This window comes from Neohortaea acidophila, assembly GCF_010093505.1.
Source record: "Neohortaea acidophila strain CBS 113389 unplaced genomic scaffold BDY17scaffold_3, whole genome shotgun sequence".
Taxonomy (NCBI): domain Eukaryota; kingdom Fungi; phylum Ascomycota; class Dothideomycetes; order Mycosphaerellales; family Teratosphaeriaceae; genus Neohortaea; species Neohortaea acidophila.
Genome location: NW_022985512.1, coordinates 1,660,646 through 1,684,444, shown reverse-complemented (window position 1 = coordinate 1,684,444; position 23,799 = coordinate 1,660,646). Strand labels below are relative to the sequence as shown.

Genomic DNA, 23,799 nt, shown 5'->3' with positions numbered 1-23,799 from the left:
ACAGAACAATTGAAGGCGAAGGAGTGCAGTCAAAGCCTCACACTGACAAGCTCACCGCCTTTGCGGGGCAGAAAAACGCCCGCCGAAATTTCGGGCCATTCACATGCGGACATGGAATTATTTTCCAAGCCATGCGACTTTCTTAATTCCCACCACCACAGCAATGGCGCCCTTACTTGACGACGACGGGTTCGTCGGCACGTTGTCAGACAATGACGCAGTCTCCGACGACGAGATCCTCACTCAAAGCGCGCCTGCGCCCATAAACGGCACCAAACGCAAGCGAGAAACGCAGACGCAAAAAGCCGTGAAGAAGGCAAGAGTGGAAGTTGCGAATGGCGAGGCGGCGGAGGAGGACAGCGACGTCGACTCGGACTTTGAGTTTGGGCTCGAGGATGATACGGCGGTCATTGACGACTATGCGGCTTTTGTGGGCGACGATCGGCCGTCTGGGAAGAAGACGTTTGATGTCGAGGCTGCGGCTGCGAGGCGGAGGCCGCAGGTAGAGGTGGAGTCTGATGAAGAGGATGAAGAGGTTGATCGGGAGAGCGAGGGCTCTTTTGACGGGTTTGGTGGTGGGGCGAACCTGGCAGAAGAGGATGATAACGAGGCAGGGTCTGGGAGCGAGCAGGATGGCTCTGAGGAAGACGAGGATGGCGAGGCTGATGAAGAAGATGATGCGCTTCCACCAGCTCTACATCCCGCAGATCTCGATGCGCAATCAGAGTCTGAGGCTGACGAGGATGCCGACGAGGCAGAAAAGAGAAACGCCTTCTTCGCCCCCGAGGTCAAGCAGCCCGCTTCGACAAAATCACAGCAGTCGTTCCACACCATGTCCCTTTCTCGACCCATTCTGAAGGGTCTCGCCGAGATTGGCTTTTCGGCACCGACGCCAATTCAAGCAAAGACGATCCCAGTGGCTTTGGCAGGAAAGGATGTTGTTGGCGGTGCCGTGACGGGTTCAGGCAAGACCGGAGCCTTCATCATCCCCATTCTCGAGCGACTACTCTTCCGACCGAAGAGAACGGCAACCACTCGAGTAGCCATCTTAACACCAACGCGAGAACTCGCTCTACAATGTTTCAACGTCGCGAAGAAACTGGCTGCCTTCACGGACATTACTTTCGGCCAAGCAATTGGCGGTCTGAATCTGAAAGAACAAGAAAAGCAGCTCAAGCAGAGACCCGACATCGTCATCGCGACGCCCGGCCGCTTCATAGATCTGGAACGAAACTCCTCCGCCTTCGCCGTCAACACCGTCGAGATCCTGGTACTGGACGAAGCGGATCGAATGCTAGAAGAAGGGTTCGCTGACGAGCTCAACGAAATCCTCACCAAAATCCCAAAGAGTCGCCAGACCATGCTCTTCTCCGCCACCATGACCTCCAAAGTCGACGACCTCATCCGCGTCGGCCTGCAACGCCCCGTGCGCCTGCTCGTCGACGCCCAAAACCAAACCGTCGCCGGCCTAACGCAAGAATTCGTGCGCCTGCGTCCCGGTCGTGAAGCTAAACGCCTCGCCTACCTCATGTACCTCTGCTCCAAAGTGCACACCGACCGCGTGATCGTCTTCTTCCGCCAAAAGAAAGACGCACACCGCACCCGCATCCTCTTCGCGCTCTGCGGCCTCAAAGCCGCCGAGCTGCACGGCAGCATGTCGCAAGAGCAGCGTATCCAAGCCATCGAAGCCTACCGCTCCGGCAAAGCGAGTTTCCTCCTCGCCACCGACCTCGCGAGCAGAGGCCTCGACATCAAAGGCATCGAGACGGTGATTAATTTCGAAGCGCCCCAGAGCTTGGAAATCTACCTCCATCGCGTCGGCCGTACGGCGCGTGCCGGCCGCAGTGGAAGGGCGTGCACGCTTGCCGCCGAGCCGGATCGCAAAGTCGTCAAAGCGGCCGTGAAGAGTGCCAAAGCGCAGGGCGCGCAAATTCGACAGCGCACGATCGAGGCCCACGACGCGGACGCGTGGTTCGAGAAGGTCGAGGGTCTGCAGGTGGAAGTGGAGGCGATCCTGAAGGAGGAGAAAGAGGAGCGCGTGCTGCAGAGTACGGAGCGGGACTTGACGCGCGCGGACAATATTGTGAAGTACAAGGAGGAGATTCTGGCGCGGCCGCGGAAGACGTGGTTTGAGAGTGAGAAGGAGAAGGCGGCGGCGAAGGGGAAGGGAGCGGAGGCGCTGAATGGGCCGCTGGAGGAGGGGGCGGCAGGGAGGAAGAAGACGAAGGGCAAGTTGAGTAATAAGCAGAAGAAGCGATTGATGGATAAGGATGAGAGGAGGGAGGAGGGATTGTGGAAGAAGGGGAAGGGAGCCGGGGCGGCGAAGGGGAAGCCTCAGGGAAAGGGCAAGGCTAAGGGACAGGCCAAGGGGCGGTCTTCAAAGAGATGATGGGGTGTTGTGAAGAACATAGCATTGTATTCACACAGAATCAACGACTGCATCAACTCCCATAATTGTAAGCAGATTTGGCCTTCCGTTGATGACTCCACCCTGTACACTCCCGCCTTGAGGACCCATTTCATCTATCCCTGAGCCTGATGGAAACCCCAATACGCCGACCCGCCCGAATGCAATCCCCATCCTTAATGCGCCGCGACCCGGAAAGCTGACTCTAGTGCGCCGCGACCTGCATTTGTGACCGCTTCAGGGCCGATGCCAGATCGTGCTCACTGAAGGGCTGATGGTCGTGCGCTGTACTGAGTGCTTTCGGCAGCCCATTCGGCTGCAGAGCGCCATCGGTGCGTTTATTCGACTGCACACGAGAAAGGCCGACTGCCATGAATTAGCATAGATGCTGACGCCACAATGTCAAGACACGCAACTCACCATTCGTTACGTCGTCGTCGCCCTCCGCCTCGGGCTCAGGAGTCAGCTGCGCCGCAAGCGCAAGAGCATCCTTGTGCTCCTCCCCGGGCGTCGCCAAAGTCCCCCCGGGCCCCGTCGCACTCCCCCTGCGACTAGCCGGCGTACTCCTCCGCCCGGCACTTAAGAAACTCGTCCGCCGACTGTGCGCGCGCGTGCCCATGGGGCTATGCGAGCTCTGGAAGCTCTTTTTGCGCCACGCGTCGGCAAAGGAGAAGCTCTCCAGCTTCTCGGTGTGTTCGCGGGCGGGCGGGCGGCGGTATTTGGGGGGCGGCATGGGCTCGCCGGGTTTGTAGACGTCGTGGTTGGGGCCGTCGGAGGAGGAGGCGGAGGTGGAGGCGTTGGAGGAGGAGGTGGAGCGGGTTTTGGAGGATTTGAAGAGCGCTTTGGCTTTGGTGCGGAAGGGCATGATTGGTTGAGGTGGGTGGAATTGCGTCGATGGGAAATGTGGGAGTGAATAGGGATAGGGTGAAGAGTGATGATTATGCTGGGTTGACCATGCGGTGATTGGGTGCCCTGGGGTGGGTCTTGGACTGGGGTGTGGTTTTTCCGACGGGATGGAGAGGGTGAGGGTGGTTGTGTGGTTGAGGGATTTAGTGAATGGGCGGCGTGTGGACTTGCTGACCCAGCGAGGGCGTGAGAGAGGAAGACAGAGAAGGAGGGAGACAGGTGGTGGGTGGGTGGAGGTCGCCTTTTCTCACGGCTCGGCAAGGATTGACGTTGGGGGGTTTCGTAATGCGCGATCAGAAATCGGAAGTCGGAACGACGGAGAGGCAGTTATGTCATATGCAAACGTGCACGCCGTCTGGTGTGGTGGGGTCGGTCTTTGCCGGGTTTTCCTTCCTTCGATCCACGTTCCACGCTCTTGCCAAATCGGGCAGTGGGCAATCAGTAATCCTGCAAACGAAGGCAAGAACGACCTCGTGCAAGGACAAAGGTCGATTCGAATGCTGGATTTGATTTCTCACGGCGCCGCGAAGAATAGCGTTTTAAAGGAAAATTGGCGCCCCGAAAAGGCGAGTCTCGCCCCGTCGCGGGAAGGTGGAGAGAACGATGGGGTGAAAGCGTGGAGAGATGCAGGGGGGCGAGGGTGAGAGTAGAGCCGGCATTTTAGCCCGAATGCGTCCCACTCGCCGATGCGGCTGACGAGAGCGCGGGAAAAATGGATGCAACACTGCGCGGATGCTCGACTGCAACAGCAATGATGAACGTGAGGGTTGCTTTGCAGGCGGACGTGGGATGGTGGTTGCATTCCAACCACGCATCACGCTCTCTAACACTTACCCACGTGTTCCTCGCCTGGTACTCCTTCACAGCATAACTTTGCACCATATGGATGACCACGTCGACCGTGAAGCACTAACTCGCGGTCGACTTCAACCCAAGCCATCGCAATCAGCACCCTCAATCGAGGAAAACACAAGCGAACAGTTTAGCTTGGGAGCTTGGCCATCGCCATCCAATTTCCTGCTTTGCTATCGCTTGACGGGAGATGAGGGGCAGCTCCGTCCACGCAACTTGGATTGCTGGTGACCATGACGTAGTTGAAGAACGCCATCATCGCGTCCTTCTACACCGCACCCGACCTTGACCCTGAGAGACACGAGAGCTTGCCCCGCTTGTGCTCTCGTGTAAGGTAGAGCTCATTCTTTGTCTTCACTTACACCGCTCTCAAACTACTTCTCTCCCTCCTTCCACTCCCTTACCTACCTAACACAGCACCAGCAGTGCCAGTCAAAATGAGCACCAACCCCGTCCAGAAGGCGTTGTATGTTTTCCCTCTCCATGCTTCCCCTTGCCTGCCTAACAGTATATCTCGTGCAGCGGCGCTGGTGATACCGGGGATGACGAGATCCTCTACGGCTCCGGCTCGCCCGTGAGCAGAAGCGAAGGCCAGAGACTCCACCAAGAAAACGTCGACTCTCTCGGGCAATCCAACCCGTAAGCTATCATGACTTCTTCAGCATGATGCAGACCAGAAACACACTAACCATGCTTCCTGATCAGCGGTGCCGCCCATGGCGAACAACAACGATCCGAAGGTCTCACAAGGAGAGATGAGACGGCAGCCGACGACGAGAGAGACACGGATACGGGCGACGAGCCAAAGAAGAGAGGCTTCTTGAGCAAATTGATGTGCGTTCCAACCGCCCCACTAGCGTCTATCTGCGGAGTGCTGACGACTTTTGCAGGGGAAAGAGCGACAAGGACGAGCAGCCCCGAGACATTCCCTACGAAAAGTGGCGCGAAGAGCACGGCGTTACTGGCGCCAGCCCCGGCGCCGCCGGTGCCGCAGCACTCGAGGCCAGAAGGAAGCAGTCGTCGGACGATGCGAGGCATGATGGCGAAGATTCAGAAAAGAAGGGCGGTCTGTTGAGCAAGTTGAGGTTGGTTTCCACAAAATATATCGTGCACAAGCGGCCAGCTTACCCGTTGTAGGGGTTCGAAGAGCGACAAAGACGATAAGTCTCGCGAAGCATCGTCCGAACACCATCGCGAAGAGACAGGTGTGGCTGCAGCGGGCACTGCCGGCGCGGCTGGCATTGGCGGCCTAGCCTATGAAGAGCAAAGGAAGAAGTCTGAGGAACCTGGCGAAGATTCGCAGAAGAAGGGCGGCTTGCTCAGCAAGTTCAGGTACGTTCATAAAGAGAGCGAAAGTTCATTGTAAGCCATCAGCTAACACTTATCAGGTCCTCCAAGAACAAAGATTCCGAAGCATCTGCGTCGGAGTACGTTACGCCTCCACCGCCATGTCAGAGCGAACCAGGACTAACACCTTCCAGACCGACAGCACATGACAACGAGCTCGGACAAGGAGCGACAGTGGCTGGAGCAGGGGCTCTCGGCGCCACCGGCGTCGGCGCAGCCGCCTATGAGTCCCATCCTCGCGATGACGCCGCACACGAACCTAACCCTCGCGTAAATACGCATGACGACGTGTCGAGAGCCACGTACACCGAACGAGCGCATCATCTGGGCTCGAACGAACACAACTCGTCAAACGTCACCGCGGTTTCGCAGCCGCCGCCGACGACAGATAGCTCCCACTTTGGTCGGGATGCCGCGCTCGCGGGAGCTGGTGCAGGTGTAGTCGGTGGCGGTGCATACGCTGCTACCAGAGGCCACGATCAACCGACTTCGTCTAATGTCACCGCGGCATCGCATCCGCCTCCTGGAGCAACGACGACAGCAGATAACTCCCATTTTGGTCGAGATGCTGCGGTTACCGGCGCCGGTGCAGGTGTAGTCGGTGGAGGTGCATACGCCGCTACCAGAGGCCATGACCAACCGGCTTCGTCCAATGTCACTGCTGCGTCGCACCCGCCTCCAGGAACCGCATCGACATACACCGAACGCTCATACCCACTACCTTCCGGTTCGGAAGCCCCAACGGCAGCACCAGGAACGACTCCCAGCGACTCCCACTTGGGCCGTGACGCTGCACTCGTAGGTGCTGGCGCAGGCGTGGTTGGCGGCGGCGCATACGCCGCCACTAGAGACCGCGAGATTGTGGCGCCCGAAACCACCAGCGGTGAAATCATGCAGCGCCCGCGCCCAGAGCAGATGGACAGCGTGAGCAGACTGCACGTCCCTGGCGAGTTTCCGAGAGAAGATGGCATGGATCCCCATGCGCCGTCTGGCGTCCCAGCTTCCACTGCCGCCCCAGTGGCGGTGGCAGCGGCACCAGTCACGCTGACGCCAATAACGCACACCAGTCATGCGCCCACTGCAGCACCTATCCGTGCTGCGACGATCGGAGCAGTGACTGCAGGCGCAGGTGGCGCAGCAGCCGCGTCTTCCGGATTAGGTGAAGAGGGAGCGCGCGAAGTCGGCCATTCAAACCGTCAGCGCTTCTTTGGCCGACCCGAAGCAAGATCGCATATCATTCCACAATTCGCAGCGACGGAAAGCCACACTGGCCGTGATGCGGCATTGATCGGAGCCGGCGCTGCAGGCACTGGCGCCGTCGGAGTAGCGGCCGTCGAGGCTCGCAGGGACGTCAAGGCTCCACAGGGACCCGCGAAATTCAATCATCCACCGCAAGGCGCAGGGAGAGTCGAGCCCCACGACACCAACGTCAGGACCGACCGTCCCGAGGCCGAAGACCGCAACATCAACGCCGAAAAGCCCCAACACGACTACGGCCGCGACGGAGCTCTCGCGGCCGCCACCGCCGCCACAGGAGGCGCAGCAGGCTACGAAGCAACCAGACACCACGAAGACGACCACAACGGCAAAGCAGCCGTCTCGCCCGATGACAACCGCGTGTCTATCGACCCCGACGGCCGCCATCATCTGCACAAGAAGAGCGAGGAGCAGGCCGGGGAGAAGAAGCCCGGCTTCCTTTCGAAATTGCTGCATCGCGATAAGAACCGCAAGGAGAACGACGAGCCGGACAGCCCGGGGAGTAGGGAGTATGCGCATCAGCAGCAGAGTAGTCCAGATGCGGTCACGGCTGCGCAGACTGCTTCTGCGGGGCATCCTCTTGCGGAGGGCGGGACGGGGAAGCAAGCGGCGGCCGGGTCTAGTGGGCAATACATGACCGAGGCTGGTGTGGGGTTGCCTGTGGGCGAGGATGGGCTGATTCACATTGTCAACGAGGGAGCGCCGCCGGATGCCCCTGCGTTGGTCATGAAGCACGACGGATCGGAGGTCTTTCAGCATAAGCAGGATTTGTAGTTGATTATTCTTCCGCGAGAGGGAGAGGAGGGTGGGAAGAGGCATGCGTGCTGACCGAGGCTTTTCGTTTTCGATTCTTTGGTCTTTGCAATACATAGCTTGATACCATTGCTTTAGTTTTTTCAGCTTGGGACTTGAGGCCGCCGATAATGAATTGGGCAAATCCACGGCCGATGTCTGCTCTCTTCCTTACTTCGTCCGTCGTTTCTCGCCCCATAAGTTCTCGCTGCATCTGTACGGCTCTCCAGCACGAGCACAGCGGCATTCACTCCATCTATGCGCGTCCATGAGGTTCGCTTGCCAGCACTCCCTCAACCGCGCAGTGGCTATCGTCTGACAAGCATCGGTACCCTGCCTTCCTGGCATTGCGCAGCATCACTCATCATCGTCCGCTTGCACAAAGGGATTCGCAATCTCCTCGCTCCCGTCGACTGGCGAGATCAACACGAGCAGCGTGCCGCGTGCTACGAGCAGGCCGAGTGAGCGCGTGCTCATGTTCCCTTCATCGTCTGTCACATGTATTAGCTGTGTTGAGGTTGCAGTGATGAAACGAGGAAAGACGCGTTCCGCCACGCACCTCTGGTAATCTCCTTCACATTGTCCAAAACCAGATTCATCAATTGGTCGTAGCCCTTGAGCGTGCCGGTCACTGTAGCAAAAGCACAGATCAGTTCTGCGGGACCCTTTCACGTCAAACGACGGGAATTGACGCACCCTCTCGGCCTCCGTTGAACTTCACCGTAATCTCCTTGTCCATGTACTTGGTCAAGTCGAGGATGTTCTCCTTCTTGCGCTCCGCGGCGGGAGCAGCACCACCACCTCCGCCGGCTTGATTCCCTCCGCCACGCCCTCCTCGCTCACCGCCCCCTCGTCCTCCGCGATCGCCGCGTCCTCCTCGCCCACCGCCGCCACCGCCTCTGAAATTGCCGCGTTCTGACATAGTAGTCTACGGTTGAATGCGTGGGAATGTGGGCTACAGGAATAGACGACGGAGGTGTGGTGTGCGTTGGAGGTGGTGGAACTTTTTGAGTGTGCACTGTGATTGGCTGAAAATTCCAGGAGCGCCGCCCCGGAACTTCGGCGCGCAGGGCAGCTTGGATTGCTTGGGCAGGTGCGCTCCACCCCTCCCTCCCGCTGCTGCTTGCCTGCTTGTCTCTCGAGTTGGGCGCAGACGGAATTCCGGGATTGCACATTGCACTCTTTCCATGCACAGCGCCGCGCTGGTGATGATTAATGGTACCTACCGGGCATTGAGCGACTCGGCTAGAGGGATTGCTTGGCCTTGCCGCGCGTTGCGGAGCAAGGTACGGGCGTGCAGGCAGCTGGGTGCCTGGAGGTAGGGGTGGGCGACACACCCACTCGCGCCGTGCGGGCGGGGCGGCGCCCCCCAACTCCCGCGCTCCTCTCCCTCCTCTCCGCCATTTTCCCATCCTCCACATCCCTCCTCCCTTCATCCTCCTCCTTCCTCTCCTCTCCCTCCCATGACCTCGCAAACCATGTCTCCATTTCCTTGACATTCCCCGAAAATGGAGTCGAGCGCGGACCCCACCGCCGGCAAACGCAAACGAAGCCCTTCCTCCGCCTCCCAGACCTCCTCCGCTCCCGCCCCCAAAGTCAGCAAAACCAGCGCCACTCCCCTGCAAATCAACTACCTCGCCCGCCAGTCGCAAGAAGACCTGCCTCTCATCAATAAGGAGGATTCCCTGCCCAATCTACTCGGCTTGTTGGCCTCCTACACCAACGTCCTCGACCGGCATGAGTCGCTGGCCTCTAACCTTGGCGCGCGCCCGCTTGGTCCCATCTTGATCAAACGCTTTGAGCGCTGCTTCGATGCCCCGCCCAAAGTCGTCGCCTCCCACCACAAGGCTGCCTCCACTGGCACCGAAGAGACGCAGCAAATCACCTGGCTCGAGGTCATTGAATTCGCCCGCTCCCATCCCTCCCAATTCACACTCACCTCCTTCTCCGAGGGCAAGCGAGTATGCCAGTTCTACTACCCACAGAAGCAACTGCGCGTGCAGATCAGCGAGGAGGATTTCCTGTTCATCAACAGCGGGCGTTGTCAAGAGTTGATACCCCCGCTGCCCATCTGGGAGGACGAAGAGAAGGAAGTGGCCACATGCGATGTGCTCGAGGCGAAGCTCAAGGAGCTCACGAATGCTGCTGATATGGTGGCCGCCAGGACAAGACAGTTGAGCCACAGGTTGAAAGGCAGGAGAGCGGCCATTCTGGAGCGGCGGGCGGAAGGGGGAAGTGGAACACCGGCGAAAGCGAGCATACAACAGACCACCACTGCGTTCCCAGTGTCTTCCGATGCTGGTTTTACGGCGGTCAACTCCAATTCGGTTGGCCCCCGGTCGGGTAGCGAGGTGGAGGCGTCGTTGGGCAACCTCACGACCGTGCGAAATGATTTGGTCCGCCATTTTGAGAGTCTACCTCACAACCAAGGCCATAATCGTGCGCCTCCGAGGCAGCATTCAATCGTCACAATACCAGACAGCAGCAGCAGTCATGCAACGAGGCCTGCAGAAGGCCATCGCGGCAACGGTGGGGTGGACTCCACCGCCTCCTCCCTCTCCCCCGTTCCCAATCACACATTCGGCAACGATCCACTCAGCTACTATGTCACGGACACTCCGACAATAGGCCGGCAATCCACAGGCACTGGCCACCGACCGTCTTCCAGCACTGGGAGCCTCGCCACTGGGGCAGGTCAGGGTGCCTCCAAGCACAATTTCAGCCGCCCGCTTCCTCCGGAGTCGGAAGCCGGCCAACCTTTCCGTCCGCTCTGTCAGGCCCACATGGACGGCCTGCCGCGCGGCCAGCGTGTGATACCGCCCTGCGATCGCTGCCGTCGTCTACGCATGGATTGTGTCAAGAATCTCACTTCCTGCGCCGGCTGTACGCGGAAGCACGCGCGCTGCCATTGGCGGGAAGTCTCGCGAGAGGAACTAGGCGAGCTCGACCACCTCATGGAAGCGGCTTACGAAGCGGGCGAGCATAATTCGAGCACGAACGGCCGAGCTAATGGCTATACGAATGGAGGAGGCGAGCATGGCAATCATGAGCACGACGACAGCGAAGACGAGGATGACGATAGTAACCCCCTCGAGGACCTGGAGGCTCTGGGCGAAAAGGCAGAGCGGGAGCATGAAGCGGCCGTGGAGCTTATGAGAGATGACGAAGAGGGGTTGCAACGGGCGAAAGACCTTAGTCGACGGGGCTGGGAGGACAGTCAACCTCCTACCGACAACGATGTTGCTGTTGTTACCTCTGGTGACGAGAGAGTCGAGCATGACAACGGGAATCGGAAAGAGGGAAAGACGGATGATCGTGCTTTTGCTCCAGCGCGCCTGACGAATGGCACTGTCCCCGAGGCGCGACCAGCGAGCATGGAAGATGAGGATACGATTGAAGTCCGAGCGCCTCCGCGAATTCAAGCAGAGAGCGGGAGTTTTCGGGCCGTGAACGAGACTGCTGCTTAACAGTCTCCCTCGCATGCTTGGCTGTGGAGATTTGCAATTGCTTGACTTGCTTGATTGCGTTTCGTGGAGGGCTGTCAATGCAGGAACGACAGCATTATCGATTTGGTTGCCTTGCAGTTGTTCTCCACTACGGCATGCCATTGGGAAGAGAACTCCACAACGCAGTCCTGAGCATGCTGGAAATCTCTCTCCCCTCTCAAAACGACATCCTGGTCCGCATGCCAACGATAAAGCACAACAGAACGCAGAGATGCACAGACTTGGACCAGGTTTGATTAGGAATTCTGCGTGGCCGATCGGGTCCCTGCTGTGGACTGCCGTGTGACTTTCGTTGATCGAGAAGGGACCCAAGCCGGCATGCAAGTCATCGATCCGTGCCGCTTTGGTGTGGGGGTTTGCGCAGTTCCCTGACGTTGTGGCGACAAGCTTTTGCGATTTGCGATCGATTTTCAGGAACAGGGACGTGTTTTTGGGTGCCCGGAATGCAATCCTGTGTTGCCACTTGTGTCATTGACTGAAGCCCACGGCAGTCCGGGCAAGATTCCAAACGAACAAGAGCTTGTAACGTCGCAAACCTGCTTGTTGACATGATTGCAAGCATTCTATTCCACTCTTGAAATCTCAATGGCATCCGCACCCATGCAGTATGCTCGAAAGGGTCATGGCGCGGCTCCGCCCTTCTCGGCCCGTGCGTCTGCCGTATGGCTTGACGCCGTGTAACGCCAACCTCCCTCTTGCGCCGATCCATTCCAGGACATAACATGGGGAAGCACGTTTAATCTTAGGCGGCCGATGGCGTCAAACCCCACGATTACACACGGGCCAGTTCAGTTCAGTTCGCTCGCGTGCCTCTGGGTACCTACTTTGACACGAGGCGTGGCTCGGTGCTGTTCATGCGATATGCCACGGATACACGCAGATATTCGCGAGCATGTGATGGCGCCCCAACGTTACCTGTCTTTCACACTTGGTCTTCACGGTTCGACGATGCCGATGACAGTGCCCATTCGATCGCGGGGAAAGATCCGCCGGTGGCAATTCCAGCCCCGTCTAGAAGTCCGTGTCTGGAAGGGGTTTCGATACGTAGCACAACGCTGCAGATGTGGAGCAGCGAATCAATTCCGGGCCCGTTCGATTGGGGAGTTTAGATGCACTCCCTACGTTGCTGTGCCGTCTGCTCTTGGGCCATCTTGGAGAAGCATCCCTGAATGCTTGATTAGGCTGGGCAGGCATACTCCATTGCGTTGATCGGATACATCTGGAGCTGGTCTCGTTTTGCTCGCCTGACTCGATCTCGTACTCGCACGTGGGTTAGGAGTGACAGATGACATTCATCAACAAAGGCAAAAAGAGAGACCCGCTGGAATGGTACGCCGTGTCAACACATTCCTCTGCCGGCTGCTGTTTTGAAATGAAGTGGACCTACAATTCTGATCCAACCCAGAAATGGATGGCTAGCCATCTGCAAGGCACCTGCGGCCTGCCTCACATCTCTGGCTCCCCTCGCAAGGTCGGGCTGCCGTGGGAAGGCCTAATGTCTTGCTTCTTGTGCTCGAAAGGCGCTGAGATCTTTGGGCTGTCGTAGTAAAGAGTGTCCAGCCTCCTTGCTGTCAGACGAGTCTGGAAATTAAACAGATCGCCTGTTGTTGCCGGCAATTCCATGGTTCGCGGGACAGTGGTACGTCGCAGCCGTGCATGCAGCATCCACACCCTGGCCACTCATTCCTCGCGCTGCCTCACCATCTTCCCGGAACCCTGACATAGGCATGCCGTTGCCGTCCTGATCCCCCCAGAGCGGCTCGTTCTCGCGGCCAGGACATGTTCCACAGTCGGCACCTCGAACGTCTCTTTTACTCGAAGGCTGGCCTTTGAAAAAGCCACCTGCCTTCGCCCTTGGGACTTTCTATTTCAATCGACTGTCCCGCCTTGACGACTCCTCCTTTCGTTGCATTCATTCAACCGGCTCCTTGCGGGTTGTTAAGCACATTGTTCCCAACTCCTTTGATCGATTGTGATGAGATACGACGAGACGACATTGAAAACGTTGATAACATGTCTTCAGTGACGACTCCATCTCGTGTGGGCAGAAGCCAGATGGTTCCCTCTCTCGACACCAAGCCGACGGCGGAGGAGATTACGACTGCGTTGTCGTATGCAGGATTGCACACCCCACCGCACTCGGCCAACGAGAGTCGACGGCCGTCCACACAGTACTCATGGTTCGACGGCTCCTGTCCGTCTTATGGCACCGTCTTCTCCCAACCAACTACACCTGTCAATAGGACTCACCACGGGCATGGCAATCTTGAACCCTCGTGGTCCGATGTCGACGCCTTGAGGACTGCCGTCTCCAGCCAGTTGATCGACACGCCCTTTGGCAACAGCAGTTTTCGCCATGATGCTGTCCACACGACGCCAGCCAACAGCTTTGTATCGTACTCCGTTTCTGAGAAGCACGGCATCGTCGACCCTTTCGCTCTTCACTACCCCTCCGCCCTCTCGCAGCCTGACGCATGGTCTCAGTCGACGGCGTCTATGTTCGGTGCACAGATGCCGTGCCTGGCGTCGGATCTCTTCGACACACCACACAGTCATCCGTCCGAGCGCACGGCGAACTCGCAGTACTACAACCCCCGACAGTCCATCACGACACTTCGCGGCGGCAGCATCGACGGTAACATTCTCGGTTCGGCGCACGAGCCTGCCAACCAAGATCTCGCCCTTTATCACCATCCGCAAGTCGTCGTCCCTTCCTTGCTCGCTCCGCAAGATGTCTACTACCAGTCGCAATTCGCCGAGTACTCCAGCCCGGAGTCGAGCAACGAAGGCTTCATCGGTGGTCTCCCAAACTCGGCGGCGAATAGTTTCGGGTCTTTCGAGATGATGAGCACGCCGAGCCCCATGGACATGTACTTTGACCATGCGGAGAGCGAGTACCTCCTGGTCAAAGCGGAAGAGACGTCCACCGACACCAAGCCATACCATCCGCGCACCGTCAAGCGAAGCCCCTTTGCACCAAGACGCCCGGGCAGCAAGCGCTCTCGTAACGAGAAGCGTGCCTGGCACGAGCACGAGTCGGGCGGGATCCAAGTGAAGTGCGAGGGGCGCGAATTCGACCTCAGCAAACCCATCAAAGTCCCCTCTCAGGCCCAGCTGAAGCCGTTCAAATGCGAGCACATCCTGCCCAGCGGGAAAGAATGCAGCAGCCGCTTCCAGCGCGCCGAACACCTCAAGCGCCACGTCGGCTCGCACAGCCTGTTCCGCGCGTACAGATGCCCGCTCCCGGATTGCACGTGGGGCATCGGCCGGTCGGACAATGCGTGCGACCACTTCAAGACGCATCTGAAGCCGAAGACCAAGGGGAAGCGCAACCTCACCGTTGAGTGGCACGTTTTGCACCAGGCCATTTTGGAGAAGTTCGACGAGGCGCATTCCGAGAAGCTGATTACGAATTTGTCGCGGTGGATTGAGCGCGGGATGCCGCCGAGTGGTGGTACCGATCGGCGGATGATGGATATTGTGAAAGGGGAGTGATTGGGGGGTTTCGGCTTTGTATACGATTCGATTGGGTTGGGGGTTCGGGTTGTCAAATGTCTATTACGAATCTCTGGGGGTGGTGGGGGCGGGAGTTGGATGGACGGCGATCTGCTTGTACCGTTAAGACCAGGGGAGCATACGGATTGGGGGCATTGATTGTTGCTTTTGTCCACCAAAAGCTGGGCGGCGGCGGCGGCGGCCTTGTACTGCTACGGGACGAGTGGGTGGTTGTGGTCCTTACTTGCATGTGGCTCTCCTGTGAGCTCACCCCGCGAGGTATAACTTATGCCGTCTCAGCATCTCTGAGGCGGAGGAAATTAAATGTAGATGATACATCATAGCTCCCTGTGTGCCATGGACATATCTCGCCGAGTCCTGGGTGGCAAGCGAAGGAGGTGAAGATAAGGTGAGGTGGTCGCATCTGGTAGATAAAGAGATCAGCCTTTCCCGCAGCGCCGTGTGATTGGCTGACCGGCTGAATCACATGACTCGGAAATTGGCAACTTGAAAGAAAGCCGGGAACCTTGGAGGAAAGACGTGTCTCCGCCGCGCCACACACCGTGCTACAGTACACCCACTCCACCCCGTTAATTACCCGCCTAGATCCCACCGCAGTCTAGACACACGACGCACACGTGAAAAGGTAGACCGCGCCCCGACTCCCTTTCTTGCATGCTGCTGCAGAGAGAGCCCACCCTTATTCAACATAGCGGCGCAGCTCCACCCTGCTACCCACCCACTCGTCTTCCTCTCCTCTGCTGCCTTGGATTGTCTCGCGGCACGCGTCCGCCGGCACTAACTGATAGCCCTCCACCCCTCTGATGCCTCACGGGGAACAGAAGGTGAGGCCGCAGAGCATTCTTCGAACTGACTCGGACCAACGTGGCGGCGATGCTGCCTCGCTCGATGGCGGCGCCAGCCCTGGCTCTTATCTTGGCATGAGACACGATCAGTCGCCGCGACGCACCCCTTCCAACAAATGTGAGGCTTCCCCTCGCTGCTCTACGATGCAGCTCGCTAATTGAACGCGTGCCTCTCAGCTGTTTCCATCGCCCATGAACCCGAAGTCATCTCTCCCTTGATCCTGGGAGATCACAAGCAGGTAGATTCGGACTTCGACTTGGACCGCCCAAGTCCACGCAAGTTCTCTACCCGCGGCCCAGCTTCCAAACGCCTCTCCGGCCGCCTTCCAGATTGCCCGACGCCGCTGTTCAAGCAGGCTAGCAGTCTCTCGATCAACTCCATCAATTCCGATTACGGCGAGGGGGAGGAAAGTGAGGGCTCGTCGCATCGCCGCTTCAGCTCGCAGCATCTGGATTCTTTCATCGATCAGGTCTCGCAATGGATCAAGCACGAACGGAGCAAGCGATCCGATCACGAGACTGGGCCGAGTGAGACTAATGGCCAAATTGATGGAAAGGAGGAGAGTGCTCGAGGTGGGAAGCATCGCCATCATCCCTCCTTTGACCTGGACAGACTCGAGGTAGGCACAGATCTTCCATGTCTCGGTGTTTTATCTCGAAGAAGCTAATCGGCGGAAACGCTTTCTAGGACATCATCAAGTCCAACCTTTCGCTCGACCGACGGTCTCGGCACAATCGCAACAGGAGCCCGCGTCGGAAGAGTTCCATCATCAAAGCGCAGCGCAAGCAATCCATCGCTTCCGACACCGAGTCCACCAGCTACGAAGGCGAAACCCTCGTCGCGACCTGCGACGTCGTTCTCGACAACTCCAACACCCTGTCCTACACTGGAGGCGCTTCATCCGACTCCGACTCCAGCGATGATGAGCTCGAGCGGACCTCGTCGTACCGTGATGTGGATGCTTGGGCCAAGTTCAAATTCGAAATTGTCCGCCTTACGCACACCCTCCGATTGAAGGGGTGGAGCAGAGTTGCCATGAACATGAGTAATAAGATCAGCGTGGAGCGACTGTCGGGAGCGTTGACGAATGCCGTTTACGTTGTCTCGCCGCCTTCGAATCTCACACCGCGCGGAGAAGACCAGAATGGTAACGCGCAGGTAGATCGGAAGAAGCCACCACCGAAGCTACTCTTGCGTGTATACGGGCCGCAAGTGGATCATCTTATCGATCGCCAGTCTGAGCTGGCCATTCTCCGCCGTCTCTGCAAGAAGAACATTGGTCCTCGCCTGCTGGGCACTTTCGCCAATGGTCGCTTCGAAGAATATCTCAACGCCAAGCCTCTGACACCCGAGGATCTACGCAATCCGGACACGAGCAGGCAGATTGCCAAGCGGATGCGCGAGTTGCATGATGGTATCGACCTGCTCGACCAAGAGCGTGATGACGGCCCGTTCGTCTTCCGCAATTGGGACAAGTGGGTTCGTCGGGTGGAGAAGGTGGTGTCGTGGCTCGACTGCGAAGTCATGCGACTGAAGCCTGGTGTTAAGCCCACTGGCGCAGAAGCATGGAAGCGTCGAGGCTACATTCTGGGCGTGCCGTGGAAGCAGTTCCGCAGCATGGTGGAAAAGCACCGGGCGTGGCTGGAAGATAGATACGGAGGGCCAAAGGCGCTGAGAAAGCAGCTCGTGTTTGCTCACAACGACACGCAATACGGCAATATCCTGCGCCTTATGCCTACCGGCGAGTCACCCCTCCTGCTGCCGGCCAACACGCACAAGCGCCTCATTGTCATCGACTTTGAATACTCCAACGCCAACCTGCCCGGGCAAGAGTTTGCGAACCATTTCACCGAGTGGTGCTACAACTATCACGATGAGCGCAAGCCGTACGCCTTTCACTCGAATTGGTACCCGACGCCGGAGGAACAGGATCGTTTCATCCGCGCGTACGTGCGACACCGACCGCAGTTCAACGTGTCTACGCCTAAGATGCAGCCCAGCTCGCCCAGGAGCACTCCAGCTCAGCCAGGGGAGGGTCTGAGTCGACGGCCGACCTCATCCATCTCGGACTTTATGCTGGACGCGCGTGCTCCGGCTGCCACGTCATCATCTTCTTCATCTTTGCACCTCCAGAATGAGGAGAAGGCGTGCAAGGAAAAAGAAGACCGCGATGTTGCGCGGCTGCTTCATGAGACGCGGATGTGGCGACTGGCGAATACGGCGCAGTGGGTTGCTTGGGGTATCGTGCAAGCCGCTGTGCCGGGAATGCCCAAGTTTGACGACGACGAAGTGGAAGGGAAAGGCCCCGCCGCGGACGACGATGCCGAAGCTGCTGCGCGAGAGGACCTGGGTGAGGAGGCGGAGGTGTACAGACATCTCACTGCTCAACAAGAAGAAGACGTGAAGGGCGCGGATGGGGCGGAGATGAAGGAGGAGGCGGAAGAAGAGTTTGACTATCTGGGTTACGCGCAGCATCGCGCCATGTTTTGCTGGGCCGACGCGATTCATCTGGGCTTGGTGAAGGCGGAAGAGCTCCCCGAGGAGACGCGCGAGAAGATCAAGGTGATTGCTTATTGAACGCGCGCAGGACAGTGTTACGTTGCATTAGCACCAGGAGGGGATGGGGCATTGAGCGAGGGCGTGTTTCATAGTGTTGCACTCCCCTAATAATGACGAGTATCACGGCTGTGAGGGTTACAAGGCGCACAGGCAGTGTGTACTGCGAGTTCTCGAGGAAACGTGACATGGCGCGTCCGTGCAGGCTGTCGTGGTCGGTTCGCGGGGTCCCTGCAGCGAAGCTCTCTCTCCCCACACCTTCCAATTGGCGTAAAATTTTGAAGTTGTGTCATAGGTCGGTGGGTTGGTATGACTACACTTCCGTCTTCTGTACATTGACCACCTTGGACCATTCTCATTACTGCTGCACGGTGAGACGATACTTGTACTCGCCCGGTTGACCTCTACTGCATAAATACGAATCCTCGACACCGAACAGCGGCGTCAGCATCACCGCCTTCTCTTCCCAACTCCCAGTCACTCACTGGGACGTTTCGGCAAGATGACCATGTAAGCCTGCGTCCGAGTCACACAATCCCTCCTCCCTCCTAACACACCCACAGGCTCAAGGATCCCTCGCAAAAATACCGCAAATTCAAGCCCCTCCACCTCCCCAACCGCCAATGGCCCTCCAAGACCCTCGACAAAGTGCCGCGATGGCTAGCCACCGACCTGCGCGACGGCAATCAGTCCCTCCCGGACCCCATGGACGGCGAGGGCAAGTGGCGCTACTTCCAAATGCTCGTGCAGCTGGGCTACAAAGAGATTGAGATTTCATACCCCTCCTCCGGCGCCACGGACTTTGACTTCACCAAGAAGCTCGTCTCCACCCCCGGCGCGGTCCCCAGCGATGTCTGGCTGCAGGTCCTCTCGCCTTGTCGGCGCGAGCTGATCCGGACGACGGTCGACAGTCTGCGCGGTGCGAAGAAGGCGATTCTGCATTTGTACGTTGCGACGAGTCCGTGCTTTCAGCAGGTCGTGTTCGGCATGACCAACGAGCAACAAATCGCCCTGGCCGTCGACTGCACTCGCTACGCGCGCAGCATCACCAAGGACGATCCGAATTCCGGCGTGGAGCAGTGGGCGTACGAGTTCTCGCCGGAGACGTTTAGCGATTCCGACAAGGACTTTGTCATTCAGATTTGCGAGGCCGTCAAGGCGGCGTGGGAGCCGAGTGTGGACAACCCGATCATCTTCAATCTGCCGGCGACGGTGGAGATGAGCACGCCGAATGTCTACGCCGACCAGATTGAGTACTTTTGCACAAACATGACCGAGCGAGAGAAGATTTGCGTGTCGCTGCATCCGCATAATGACCGTGGATGTGCGGTCGCGGCGGCGGAGTTGGCGCAGATGGCGGGTGCGGATCGAGTGGAGGGCACGCTGTTTGGGAACGGAGAGCGGACGGGGAATGTCGATCTCGTCACTCTGGCTTTGAACCTCTACACCCAGGGCATTCATCCCGGTATTGACTTCAGCGACATCAACAGCGTCATTGACATTGTGGAGACGAGCAACAAGATCCCCGTACACCAGCGAGCTCCCTACGGTGGCGAACTGGTCTGCTGCGCATTCTCTGGTTCCCACCAGGACGCCATCAAGAAGGGCTTCTCGGCGCGAGAAGCGGCGGGACTCAGCAAGACCGATCCATGGATCATGCCATATCTCCCTCTCGACCCGCGGGATATTGGCAGAAACTACGAAGCCATCATCCGAGTCAACAGCCAGTCGGGCAAGGGCGGTGTGGCCTGGATGATCAAGCGCACTCTCGAACTCGACCTCCCGCGCGGCCTTCAAATCGTCTTCTCCAAGATTGTCCAAAAGCACACCGACATGCTGGGCCGCGAACTGCAGGCAGCCGAGATCAAAGCCCTCTTCCTCGACACCTACCATCTCGAAAAGAACCCCCGCTTCCACCTCGTCGACTACGAAATCAACGCCGACCGTACCACCTCGCCCGCCCCGGCCGCAGAAGCAGGCCGCACCGCCTCCTCGCGCAACCTGCGCCGAAGATTCAAGGGCGTCATCGAAATCGACGGCAACGAGTACACGATTGAAGGCATCGGCAACGGCGCCCTCTCCTCCCTCGCCAACGCCCTCAAGAGCCTCGGCATCGACCTGGACGTCGCGGATTACAAGGAACACTCCATCGGCGCCGGCCGCGAGACGAAGGCCGCGACGTACATAGAATGCACGGCGGCGAATTCGAATCTCAAGGTCTGGGGCGTCGGCATCCATCAGGATGTGGTGCAGGCTTCGCTCATTGCATTGCTCAGCGCCGCTAGCTCGGTAAGTCGGCAGCGCATCACGTGTGTGCGAGGCGTCGTCCTCTTCTGCCCTTGAACTCTTGTTTTGGATTGCATTTGCTTACCTATCGCTTCGTTTTGGCGTGTAGTTCCTCGATTCCCGCTCTGCTTCCCCCGTGCCCTTCCGGCCTAAGAAGTCGACGGCCGCGGATCAGCATCTGGTCCCGACTGCCGAGGCCGGCCCGAGTCGCATTGAGCCTTTGCGCCGCCAGGTGCTGGCGGAGAATGAGCCGGCTAGTGGGGCGGATGTGCAGGGTAGTCAGGTTGTTGCCAGGTTGGAGGAGGCGGCGGAGAAGGGGGAGGCGAATGGGCATGCTAAGTGAGGGTGTGGCAAGGCTGCGAGAGTGCGAGGATTGGCATGATGGACATGATTGGGGGTTGGGAAAAGGGGTTTGGCGATGTGTAATGTGCTTTACATGAAGAAGAGCTGAGATTGGTCAGTTCTGGTGTTAAAGCGATTGATCCGTGATTCGGTTTGCTAGATGTGCAGCCGTGTGTAGAGCAATCACCCTAATTTAGAGTTTGGGGGTGCACGGACGTGCTGGACTTTCGAGGTGAATGAGTTTCGATACTTGACTTTGTCCTTCGCTTTGCAAGTCTGTGTTCAACAATAGTACACCCGCCAACATGGCGCACCAAATCGAAGACGTGGAGATGTCTGAAGAGGAGGAGTATGATGAGAACGCCGACGAGGACTTCAACCCAGAAGCGACGCGCGAAGGAGAAGACGCCTCCTCCTCCTCCGAAGACGAAGACGATGCAGCCACAGCCGCAGCAAGCACAGCAGCGAAACGCACACCCAAGAGCAAAAAGCGGAAAACGCCGGCCGACACTGTCGATGCAGAACTGGATTCTGGAGACGAGGCTACGATCCAGGAACAGAGGAAGAAGAAGCGGAAGAAAGACGCTGCGCAGCGGGATGTTGAAGCCGGGGATAGTGGGGGCGAGGGCGGGTTTGTGCGAACGCGCGCGCAGCGGTTGGCGGAGACGATTGAGAGGAAGCAGAGGAAGCGCGTCACGGTGGGGGAGGTGACGATTGATGTGCAGAAGATGTGGGAGGAGTTGTGCGGGTTGCCTGTTGGGCGGGCTACGCTAGCGAGCTCTGGGGTTGGGACGGAGGAGGTGGATGGCGGGGAGGAGCAGAATAAGGAGAATCAACCGCAGCAGCGAGAGGGAGACGAGGAGATGATTACGATTGTGCGTCGGATTGAATACGCGGGCGAAGTGACGGAGGTGCAGGAGCAGGTGCCCAAGTCCAGCAAAGAGGCACAGCGCTACCTCGCCGAACACCCCGGGGCCGACCCGTCATACAGACCCCCCGACAAAAGCGGAATCCAACGCCCCCTCAAGCGGCCATCCATGTTCGAGCCCAATCCCACCGCGAACATCAAAGGCGTGCCGCGCGATCGCCTGCGTCCCCGCGCTCCGTCGCGTCTCGACGTTCTCATGGCGGAGAAGCGCGCGGAGGAGGAGGCGCGCAAGAAGGCGGAGAAGATGACGACGGTGCAGAAGAGTGCGCTGGATTGGCGGGGGTTTGTGGACCAGCAAGGCTTGCGCGAGGAGCTGGACGAGTATGGGAAGAGCAAGAGGGGCTTTTTGGCGCGCGAGGAGTTTTTGGATCGCGCGCAGATGGCGAGGGATTTTGCCGCCAGGGAGGCGAGGTTGAAGGCGTGATGTGCGACGATTATGATTGATTATGATACCCTGTTGCGAATTGTTGCTGCTGCTTCACGTGCTCTCATAGCATCGAAATTCGCCTGAGGCAGCATGTTGCCGAACCTCGGCTCGACGTGAACGCGGTCTGGCGTCACGCATGCCCGCTCCCCCATATCAACCATCGTGCTCCTTACAATCTCATGCTCCAGACCGTACGTGTATGTTCCGTGAGGAACTTCAACACTGTCCGGCCAAGTCACCTCGTCTTCGCCCGCCCCAACACTCCTCCCATCACCCCCCGTCGCACCTTCGTCGCCATGCCCGGCCATCCCACCCTCATCAAGCCCCCTCCGCCCTCCAAGAACAAATCGGCCATCGAAGATGTACTGGAACTCACCTCCCTCAGCGACATCGAGCCGAACCTCTTCACCAACACCCGGCCCCTCTGGCACCCTCCAGGGGCGCGCGGCATCTACGGCGGAGCGGCAATCGCCCAATGCCTCGCAGCGGCACAGCGCACCGTCCCCGAGAACTTCACGGTGCACAGCATGCACTGCTACTTTGTGCTGAACGGCAACTCGGAAGTGCCGATCGTCTACCACGTCGAGCACGTGCGCGAGGGCCGCAGCTTCTGCACGCGCACTGTGCAGGCGCGGCAGCGCGGGCAGCCCATCTTCACTACTACGCTGTCGTTCATGCGCGAAGGCGCGGGCGGGAAGAAGGAGATTAGCCATGCGCATCCCATGTCGAAGGACTTGCCGCCGCCGGGGGAGAATGACGAGGGCGATGCGACGCGCAGCGGCGATAGTCCGTTTATCAGCCAGCGGGTGCAGATCCTCAATAACGATTCCCCTGACCTGCATACCAAGCGTAGCAGGCAATGGATCAGGGCGCGCGGACGGATTAGCGACGAAGGCGGCTACCAGGCGCACTGCAGCGCGTTGGCATACATGAGCGACTCGTACTTCATCGGAACTGTAGCACGCGCACACAAGCTCTGGCGCTACCGGACAGACAAGAAAGGCCCCAACGGCGGGCAGTTCAACATGTCGCCGCAAACGATCCGCGAACTCAAAGCGAAAGGCGAAGAGAAGCTGCGCGAGACGGGCGTGGACGACGACGTGATTACGCAGCTGCGCGGCCTGGACGTGAACGAGAAGGACGAGGTGGTGTTTACGCAGGAGCAGCGGCCGGAGATTGGCATGATGGTGTCGCTGGATCATAGCATCTACTTCCACAACCCGCGCAGTTTCCGCGCGGACGAGTGGTTGTTTACGGAGAGCGAGACGCCTTGGAGTGGGGATGGGAGGGGCTTGGTGATGCAGAGGATGTATACGAAGGAGGGCCTGTTGGTCGCGAGTTGTGTGCAGGAGGTGAGTTGTGTTTTGATTGATTGCTGAGTTGCTGTTCGGCTAACGTGTCACGCTCTAGGGAGTTGTGAGGCTTCGACAGGATACGCCGCCTTCTAAGCTGTGAAGGTGATGATGAGTGTATGCAATGGGTCGTCAGGTTAGAGAAATCTAGACACGAGGTAAACATGTATTGCTTCAGCGTGCTGTTGCCCGGCATGGAAACTCTTCCCTTCGTATCTTGAGTTCCGTAGCCCGAACCTTGTGTGAGGGCGTGATATCACTTGAGAGCGACCCCGGATTTTGACGAGGAACAAGCTCAAGCCAAGACTCGCTAATGCTGGGGCAAAAGGCTACACGGGAAACTGGAAAGGACAGAATTCCTCCGGCCAGGCACAGAATCCTCATCTTCCCGTCCTGTGTCATACTCTCCTCCCCGTGATTCCACAATCGCCATGGAAGCAAGCGGATGTACCCCGGATTCCACGATCAGTCCAGACCCT

At 58.5% G+C, this 23,799-nt stretch overlaps 10 protein-coding genes across 10 annotated transcripts; 8 read left to right on the top strand and 2 right to left on the bottom strand.

The window, feature by feature from the left end:
- The first annotated feature begins 111 nt into the window (after positions 1-111).
- On the top strand, positions 112-2,395 carry BDY17DRAFT_293981 (P-loop containing nucleoside triphosphate hydrolase protein). Its single transcript, XM_033733067.1, has one exon. It carries the CDS (start codon positions 164-166, stop codon positions 2,387-2,389), a length of 2,226 nt encoding a protein of 741 aa, XP_033592194.1. The 5' UTR covers positions 112-163; the 3' UTR covers positions 2,390-2,395.
- Positions 2,396-2,612: 217 nt separating this feature from the next.
- Positions 2,613-3,272, bottom strand: BDY17DRAFT_322454 (uncharacterized protein; the record flags this gene model as incomplete). The annotated part of the gene is made up of 2 exons (XM_033736808.1): positions 2,613-2,773; positions 2,828-3,272. 2 exons carry the CDS (start codon positions 3,270-3,272, stop codon positions 2,613-2,615), a joined length of 606 nt encoding a protein of 201 aa, XP_033592193.1.
- A 1,330-nt stretch (positions 3,273-4,602) lies between these two features.
- BDY17DRAFT_308970 (uncharacterized protein) lies at positions 4,603-7,543 on the top strand (the record flags this gene model as incomplete). Its single annotated transcript, XM_033735270.1, has 7 exons — positions 4,603-4,631; positions 4,688-4,804; positions 4,871-4,999; positions 5,056-5,250; positions 5,303-5,497; positions 5,554-5,592; positions 5,647-7,543. 7 exons carry the CDS (start codon positions 4,603-4,605, stop codon positions 7,541-7,543), a joined length of 2,601 nt encoding a protein of 866 aa, XP_033592192.1.
- Positions 7,544-7,662: 119 nt separating this feature from the next.
- Positions 7,663-8,776, bottom strand: BDY17DRAFT_108679 (uncharacterized protein). Its single transcript, XM_033729174.1, has 3 exons — positions 8,258-8,776; positions 8,121-8,192; positions 7,663-8,052 (listed from the first exon to the last, which is right to left on the bottom strand). The coding sequence occupies exons 1-3, from the start codon at positions 8,481-8,483 to the stop codon at positions 7,919-7,921; spliced, it is 432 nt and encodes a 143-aa protein (XP_033592191.1). The 5' UTR covers positions 8,484-8,776; the 3' UTR covers positions 7,663-7,918.
- Positions 8,777-9,069: 293 nt separating this feature from the next.
- On the top strand, positions 9,070-10,524 carry BDY17DRAFT_247373 (uncharacterized protein; the record flags this gene model as incomplete). Its single annotated transcript, XM_033730815.1, has 2 exons — positions 9,070-9,839; positions 10,065-10,524. Coding segments are annotated over 2 exons (1,230 nt in total), but the record flags the coding sequence as incomplete, so codon positions are not given.
- Positions 10,525-13,080: 2,556 nt separating this feature from the next.
- BDY17DRAFT_322450 (uncharacterized protein) lies at positions 13,081-14,562 on the top strand (the record flags this gene model as incomplete). The annotated part of the gene is made up of 1 exon (XM_033736807.1): positions 13,081-14,562. One exon carries the CDS (start codon positions 13,081-13,083, stop codon positions 14,560-14,562), a length of 1,482 nt encoding a protein of 493 aa, XP_033592189.1.
- A 550-nt stretch (positions 14,563-15,112) lies between these two features.
- On the top strand, positions 15,113-18,176 carry BDY17DRAFT_293971 (kinase-like domain-containing protein). The gene is made up of 3 exons (XM_033733066.1): positions 15,113-15,546; positions 15,606-16,048; positions 16,117-18,176. The coding sequence occupies exons 1-3, from the start codon at positions 15,387-15,389 to the stop codon at positions 18,004-18,006; spliced, it is 2,493 nt and encodes an 830-aa protein (XP_033592188.1). The 5' UTR covers positions 15,113-15,386; the 3' UTR covers positions 18,007-18,176.
- A 97-nt stretch (positions 18,177-18,273) lies between these two features.
- BDY17DRAFT_277999 (2-isopropylmalate synthase) lies at positions 18,274-20,859 on the top strand. Its single transcript, XM_033732009.1, has 3 exons — positions 18,274-18,495; positions 18,549-20,274; positions 20,381-20,859. The coding sequence occupies exons 1-3, from the start codon at positions 18,488-18,490 to the stop codon at positions 20,612-20,614; spliced, it is 1,968 nt and encodes a 655-aa protein (XP_033592187.1). The 5' UTR covers positions 18,274-18,487; the 3' UTR covers positions 20,615-20,859.
- BDY17DRAFT_293968 (bucentaur or craniofacial development-domain-containing protein) lies at positions 20,819-22,120 on the top strand. Its single transcript, XM_033733065.1, has one exon. It carries the CDS (start codon positions 20,919-20,921, stop codon positions 21,963-21,965), a length of 1,047 nt encoding a protein of 348 aa, XP_033592186.1. The 5' UTR covers positions 20,819-20,918; the 3' UTR covers positions 21,966-22,120.
- On the top strand, positions 22,116-23,521 carry BDY17DRAFT_293967 (thioesterase-like superfamily-domain-containing protein). Its single transcript, XM_033733064.1, has 2 exons — positions 22,116-23,320; positions 23,379-23,521. Exons 1-2 carry the CDS (start codon positions 22,148-22,150, stop codon positions 23,421-23,423), a joined length of 1,218 nt encoding a protein of 405 aa, XP_033592185.1. The 5' UTR covers positions 22,116-22,147; the 3' UTR covers positions 23,424-23,521.
- The last annotated feature ends 278 nt before the right edge of the window (positions 23,522-23,799 follow it).